Source organism: Mesitornis unicolor, unplaced genomic scaffold, assembly GCF_000695765.1.
Source record: "Mesitornis unicolor isolate BGI_N332 unplaced genomic scaffold, ASM69576v1 Scaffold48883, whole genome shotgun sequence".
NCBI lineage: Eukaryota > Metazoa > Chordata > Aves > Mesitornithiformes > Mesitornithidae > Mesitornis > Mesitornis unicolor.
This window is the reverse complement of record NW_010173519.1, coordinates 1-7,576: the sequence shown is the minus strand read 5'-3', so window position 1 is coordinate 7,576 and position 7,576 is coordinate 1. Positions and strand designations below refer to the sequence as shown.

The following is a 7,576-nucleotide window of genomic DNA, read 5'->3' as shown; positions in this document are numbered from 1 at the left end:
TTACTCATCGAATGACTGTGCTGAAGTGTAAGTATTGTGAGAGTGTCGGCACAGACAGCAGGGTTTGTTTTCCTGCTTTCAGTATAAGCTAAGGCTCCAATTGTACTGAACCCAGGTAAAATATGAGAACAAACACATCTCCGCTTTAAGAAGCTACGAACAACCAGACCTCTCCTTATCGTTACTCACAGACGGGCTCCAAGTCGCCTTTTCTAGACTGAGCTCCCTGCAGGGAAGCAGCAGCAGCCTGGATCCTCACTACGACACAGTCGCCTCCGTCCCTGCCCGTCCACGCTGAAGAGAGGGGCTCTGCTGTGGTTGGGAACACTGAAAGTTGCTTCTGCAGCATCTTAAATAAGAAACATTGCCCTGGGACAGCAACACGCATTTGTCTGAGAACTGCTGTTCAGACAGCTTGCATTAGCGATAAAGTGAAGAGAAATAGCAAGAATTAAGGGCTAAGGCCCCCTGCGTAACTGCCACCAGGTAAGAGGCAGCTGTAGCCTGTAAAGCCTCAGAAGTTGGGTGGAATCAGAGCCCTTTGATTTTGGAAGAACAAAAAAAAAACTTAAAAGTGTTGTTTGTGCTGTTTATTCACACTGGAGCAGAATAAACACGGACCGAGGAGCACTGCTCTCGCAGCACTAAGAGGCAGCAGTACCCGAGAAGCAAGCTGCACAAGGGAACACTTATGGCAGTTTTCTGGTTAAGAGTTGGGGAAAAAACCCAAACACGTTACATTGATTTCATTAATAAAAACTGGCCTTTGTTGCAGCTTTAATATATCTGCCTTTAAAGGTAATTTTTCTTTTAAAGACTCTCCTTTTTCCAAAAGGTCAAACTGATGGGAAAGGTCAGTCCTGCACCCAAAGGAAGGCAGTGTTGTACTGCCACAAAGCAGCTCCTGTCTGCCCTCAGCTGGGGCGGCCTCAGGGAAACCTCCCAGCACCTCCATCACCTCCTGCACAGGGAGAGCTGGGGAGAAGCAGCCGTTCAGCCACTTCAGAGCTTTCCACCCGTGCTTTTAGATAACTACTACTTCTTTAAAAGGAGGAAAACCAATTTTAGAAGTCAGCAAGGTTGCCACACAAACCAGACAACTTTCACATATTGGTTTATGGAGTTTTCTCCTAGATTTGAGAATAGGTGCGTTCAACAAGACAAAGTCACCCCTTTATCTCCTCATCGCCACCAGGTCAGAGTCAGTGCCAGAAAGGAAGAAACCATGACCAGCATTATTAGATTCAGTTAACAGGAAAACTCTGCTGCACCCAAGTTTTGAAGAATATTAAAAGTAATGCTCTATGCTGCTGGATTCCCTCATCCACACCTCCACACACTGAGCACACAGTTACTCTGCTATTACAAACCCTCAAGGTGCTGCTGGATTACAGACACAAGGGTAGAGAGCACATTGTGAAACTGCAGATTAACTGATTAATAAAGTATTTGATTACTAGGAGAAAGCAAAATCGAGTGATTAATGAACCAGCCGACACGCTAGCACCTGATTGCACCCATTCATAATTTGACTCCCTCGATGAAGAGCTCATTAAGCTGTAAGTGCTAAGCTTGGCCATGTCAGCACTTTTAAAAACTGCTGATCCCTTTGCATTGCATTTTTTTTAACTACAAAGTCAAGTCTCAGACCCTATCTCTGACATTAGATAACAAAAATAAATAATAAACTTATTCAGGCCTGGAGAAGAAGGAATGCTTCTCATCTGTCTTCTTCACCTGGTTTTCTGCAGACCCCAATCATTCAGACCCATAGCAAATAATTTAAGAAAAGTGGCATACACTCCCAGTCACTCCTATACATAAATATATACACGGAATTACTTCACAAAGCCTGAAGATTTGCACTACCAGCATGCAAATCTCTTTCTTTTTTTTTTTATTCCCATGAGAATTCCTAATACTGACATAGGAAACTGGAATGTGTGAAATTCTCCGTCACATCGGGCTGGAAATCAAGTCTCAGCTCTTCCGCCATCCCACCGCCATCGCACACAAATGAACACCCTGGTATCATACACATCACCGCATCCTTCACGCGACGGCCAACTCGCATCCGCATCACGTATGAACCTCGAGAAGAGATTCATTTGGAAGAAACGACACCCTGCAGGGTTGGTTTAGGCTGGTTTCTTTTACTGCCGTGAAGCTGCGCCATCGGTTGGGTGAGAAGGAGCCCGTTCACGTGTCCCAGCTGCTGTCTTTAAAAGCTATGCTCACCAGCCGCAGCTCCAGCTCAAACGCGTCGGGTCGGTCCTGCGGGTTGGCTGCCAGCATCTCCTTCAGCAGCTGCTTCATTCGAGCGTTCATGGATTTCTTCTTTACGGGGATGAGCAGCTCCATTTTGGGGTTTTCTAGGAGCGCCTCTCCAACAGGCACGATCGCTGTGCCCTGCTTGACGTAACTCCCCAGCAGCTCCTTCTTAGTTTCTGTGTCTACGAACGTGATTCTTTCCAGCATGGCCCAGATTATAATCCCCAATGCAAAGATGTCTGCTTTGGCAGTGTAGTGCCCTTCCCACACTTCAGGGGCCATGTAGAAGTCAGTCCCGCAGGCGGTTGATAGAAAACACTTATTTACGTTGACCGGCTCCTCGGGATTCTGTCCTGAGGCTGAACAAACTTTACTCAGCCCAAAATCAGCCACTTTCAGGGTAGGCTCCAAGTCGCTGGCATCCAACCTGCTCTGAGATATCAGGATGTTGTCCGGTTTGAGATCACGATGAATAATCTGATTTTTATGCAGGAACGCCAGCGCGCTGCTGAGCTGAAGCATGAAACTGGTGTTGGTCTTGCGGTTGGGCTTTCGGGATAACAGGTACTCGTTCATGTCTCCTCCATCACAGAAATCCATCACAAACCAGAGGTAGTAAGCACTTCTGGGCTCAAAGACTATTTCTCCTTTTAATGAGGTCTCTACAAGCTGCAACAAGGAAAAGAAATGTCATAACCACCCGATGATCACAAGAATATAAGGATATGAGGGAAAAATGCATGACATTTGGCTCTTCCTCTTGACAATCCAGAGAGCAAGACATTGCAGCTGGTGAAAATAAAGCTACTCAAAGTTTATGATGAAACAAAAAAGTAAACCCAAATCACAATGTAGTTGACAGCCTCCTTATTTTTGTGCCTGTGAAGCATATCAAGTTCACGCTCCTGCCCAGAAGCTAAAGCCAGACCCAGATAAGGGTATTTTGACAAGACACGAGGTGGCCATTGCACTCCCATCTGTCTCAGCTGGACACCGGCCCACCCCTTTCGCTAACAACTCCCATGTGTACACACAGCCTCCAGGAACTCCTCACAGTGCCGGGGTTGTGTTTGTCCTCTGCTGACAAAGCGGATTTTTAAAGCCTATTCTCCATTCCTCACACATGAATGTGTTCAAGCAGCACCTTTCCCACCACCACGACCTACTCGCTGTTTTCTAATAGAATCCAAGCAGTGAGCAGCACCAGCAGCCAGCTCTAATAGCTGCTCCATACAAAAAGCACAGTAAAAGCAGCAATTGGGTTTACTAATCCCATCTACACAACTACACATTTGCCTCTTCAGCTCCTCTGCGGTGGCTCTTAGCATGCTCTGGAAGTCAAGTCTTGCAATTATTTCTGTTAGTAGTAAACCAATGTATATTAAACCAAAGGTAGCTCCTGTACGCTTGCAAAAACTAAGGTAGCTATTAACATTGAGAGGCATTTAAAAGTGCTTTAAAAAAAAGTAACCTTTTCCAACCAAGAGCAAAATTACTAGCAGTTTACAGCTATCTGTAATTGTGAGCACAAGAAGAACTCAAACTGGACAAACTTAAAACAGCAAATCCATGTTACAACCAGGAAACTACACACCTAGGGTTCACAGCCAGTAAAGTGAGATCAAGGTATCGCAGGACTGCAGGGACTCTCCTCTGCCAAGCGATCACCAACGCACGGCTCTCCTCTCCTCACAGCTTCACAGAAGCCGTATTCACACCTCAGAGCAGTGAAATGACAAAGAAACACCACCACGTTGGTGACAGTGGCAATGCACCACAGGGCCAGGCCGCTTTAGGACCCTCTTTACTGAGCATCAGCCCCAAAACCCCTCAGGAGACACCAATGCTTCCTCCTGGGGAGCCTCCTCGCACGCTGCACCCCTCAGCTCTGTAACACAGCATCGCCCGCAACCCGGAGAGGAGAGGGCACGCCAAGGGAGATGTGGTGTTCTCTATTTTAGCACATGCTGCTAAAATCACTTTGTATGATCCCAGCTTCTCCAGAGTCAGCTCAGCTCTGCCCTTTGCTCTTCTTCACTCTCTGGAGCAGGAAAACAATTTGTAGAGGTTGTGCCCAACACGGGCAGGATGTAAATGCAGCATTAACAGCACTGCCACCAAAACCCAACGCTGCAGCTGATCTGGAAGCTCTCTCCCACGCTGCAGCTCCACTCTGCTTTCTTTAAAGTCATCCACAAGCTGGATGCAATCTCACAGACCCACTAGGAAGGCAAGGCACTAACTTCCACACGAGCTGGTCAGTGTTATTTTACCCTAACCCCTTCATGAAGGCAGGTCAGTAACTACCACCAAGCTACACTAAGTTGACAAAGGCCAGAATCTTCCTTCCCAGGCTCGCACAGCGGGGTGTGGACAGGGCTGGCAGATGGATGTGCAGTAACAAAAAGGTCCTACATCAGACATGCAGGAATGACAACAGTAAAAACCGAAAGAAAAGCTGACTAAGCACAGCACAATAAACACCGAGCAGGCTGCTGAATTCTTAAACCAGAGACACAGATTTCTGCCAGGGATGATTTACAGTGGGGGAATCAACAAGGGAATGAATCAGATGATCATTCAAAGGCTTTCCAGAGCTACTTACTGTTCAAAAATACACGTCTTCAAACTTAAAGGCGACTTAAAGGACACACTCAGTAGTCACATAGAGGAAGCAATATTTATTCCTCCATTTATCATACCTTTACCTCTCTTTGAAGGGATTAACAGTTATTTATTCAAAACCCAAAATGGCTCACTGTAGGATACCAATTGCTTATTATTTCTGAAGTAATTTTAACTGTTGGTTTCCTATATCAAGACGGTTACTTCCTCTTCCAAGGGCATCAGAGATTAAGAAATTCTTCATGGCTCTGTCTCAAGACACGAGTACATGGCTGCTCATAAACCCTACAGCAGGGCTTTCACCAAGTCCTGCAACAGCCTGCACCTCCCCCCTGCTTTACCTGTGCTGCTTCCTCAAATTAACAAAGCGGATTAAAACAAAAAAATCCTGGAGTCTTTCAGAGCGGCACAGCTTCAAATGACAAGAGAGGTGATTGATAGATACGTACTTTTAAAGACATAAAACAATTTCTGAGTGTCAACAATGTGAACAATGCCCTCTCCTAACTAAGCATACCTCAAAAATAAATCATCTTAGCTACCCACCTCCTTCCCTCCCAGCTACGCATCCACATTAATGACTTCCACCCCGTTACCTCAGCTTCATGTACCTGTAAATAAAGGGAGGAGCTGGAGCCATGGGACATCTTCTGCACCATCTCATCTTTCTGCAAGATGCACTCCTCCAGGTGAATGACGTTGGGATGCTGGCTCTTGATACTGCTAAGTGCCCAGAACTCGCGCAGAGCTAGTTCCACGTTCTCGGGAGCATGGCACCGAATCTTTTTCACCGCGACCCGTGCAGAGGTCTTCCTGACGACTGCTTCGTACACCACACCATAACTGCCACGACCAACCTCCCGTATTAGATCGTACTTAGGCTGGCTACTCACCATCTTCAAGATCAAGGGTTCTGGGGAAGGGGGAAAAACCCACAGAGCTAAAACTCAGGAACAAGAACTGGGCTGTATTTTCCCCCATATGGCTCGGTGCGGCAAGGTTAGGCCTACCAATACCCTCCAGTTAACAGGGCAGCACCTCCGAGTGCTACGCTGAACGTAACGCTGCCTTCGAGAGCTAAACCATTCCAGAAACTATTCTGCAAACCTGTACCTGTTGCCACGGACTAGTTAAATTACATCTTTTTGGTGGCAATGTTAAGATTTCAAATACAGCCCAGTTCTCAAGGTGGCAACAATTCAAACCTAGACTTGCACCGTGCCGAGACAGGGCCACGGCGTAAGCTCCTGCTCCCTTCTCTCGGTGTCTTCCGTGAGCATCTGAGGGAATAACAGCACGGGATCATGCTCTCCATCCACGCTGGGACAGCGCAGAGAGCTTCCAGTTGAAGCCTGTGGTCAGGCAGTCACAGATGTAATTAACGCTACCTTTTATGGAGGTGACTGCAGAGGTGAATGTTCCTGTTATAATTTAACGATTCAATTCTTTTACTGATTCTAAGATAAGAGGATGCTTCGGATCGCTTCCGATTGCTTTTGTAATATTAACTGTGATTTTTCACCTAGTCTCCTTTGACTGGGGAGTCTACACTTAGAAGAAGTCAAAAAAGGCAACTGATTGCAGAAGCTTGTACCCAGCATCTAACTTTCAGTTTTGCTCAACAGTGCAAGGACTTCAACAAAAATTAAGATACTGGTCTATAAGTAAAACAAGAGACAAACACTCATAAATAAAGAAAAGGCCACCAAACACTGCCACAGATTTATGAACCTCCCTGCACACTTCTTTGTGAGATTACAAACCAACAGAGCAGCACCACCTTCACACAAACAAACCAAAATGGGACACTGACTATAACTAGGGGAGAAAAAAAGAGCCTGGCTAGCCAATTATCACTGGTCAAACAGAACGAAACACAGAATTAATAATAATTTAAAAAAGAAAATAACAGCTGGTGTATCAGAACTAGAACAGTTTGTAAGACTGCCAGTGATAAATGCAATTCTCTTCATGTCAGTAAACCAGGCAATGAGGACCGCATCAAAACAGCCTGTTATTAGTAGGAAGGTTTCAATTATTTCCACTGCTTCAGGTACTTTAGGGGTTTTTTTTTTTAGAAAACAAAAAAGAAAAGACAAAGAGAGAAAAAGAAGTATCATCAGTCTCAGGGCAATACTGCACAGATATTTTAACCTTCCAGCAAAGCTCTGTGATGAACGTTTACAAGATCATTTTGAACCTGAACGTGACGTGCCCAAGGAGCGCGTTGCTGAGAGATGCTGCTCATGAGATGCATCTGCAGCAGGGCTGTGAGGAACAGAGAAAGATTACAGCCTGAACATGAATATCAGATGGGCCCTTCCCATGCAGGGGAGAAGAGCAGGATCTGTAACCTCACCAGCGGCCGTATAACTCGTAAAGAAAAGATTGCATTACTCAAACATTATCACATCAGGTTCAAAATGAGCAGAAAATGCCCCTCACACCGAGGGTCAGTGTGCGCTGGCACCAGAGAGGACCTGTCTACCTGCCAAGGGCCAGGGCTGCTACCTGCCTTCCTGCACCCCCACAGCGGGCTGGGCTGGGAATGCTGCCGAGGTTCGTTGCTTGACCCGAGGAAGGGCCGCCTGCTCCCCCGGGGCAGCGGCCAGGCCCTGGCACCGGGACGGGCACCGGACAGGCGGGGGACAGCAAACGGACCGGGCCTGCCCCTGCTCCG

The 7,576-nt window shown here is 46.6% G+C and overlaps 1 protein-coding gene across 1 annotated transcript; it reads right to left on the bottom strand.

Moving 5' to 3' along the window:
* Nucleotides 1–2,199: 2,199 nt before the first annotated feature.
* Nucleotides 2,200–5,824, bottom strand: PDIK1L (PDLIM1 interacting kinase 1 like). Its single transcript, XM_010180752.1, has 2 exons — nt 5,508–5,824; nt 2,200–2,940 (listed from the first exon to the last, which is right to left on the bottom strand). Exons 1-2 carry the CDS (start codon nt 5,790–5,792, stop codon nt 2,200–2,202), a joined length of 1,026 nt encoding a protein of 341 aa, XP_010179054.1. The 5' UTR covers nt 5,793–5,824.
* Nucleotides 5,825–7,576: the final 1,752 nt, after the last annotated feature.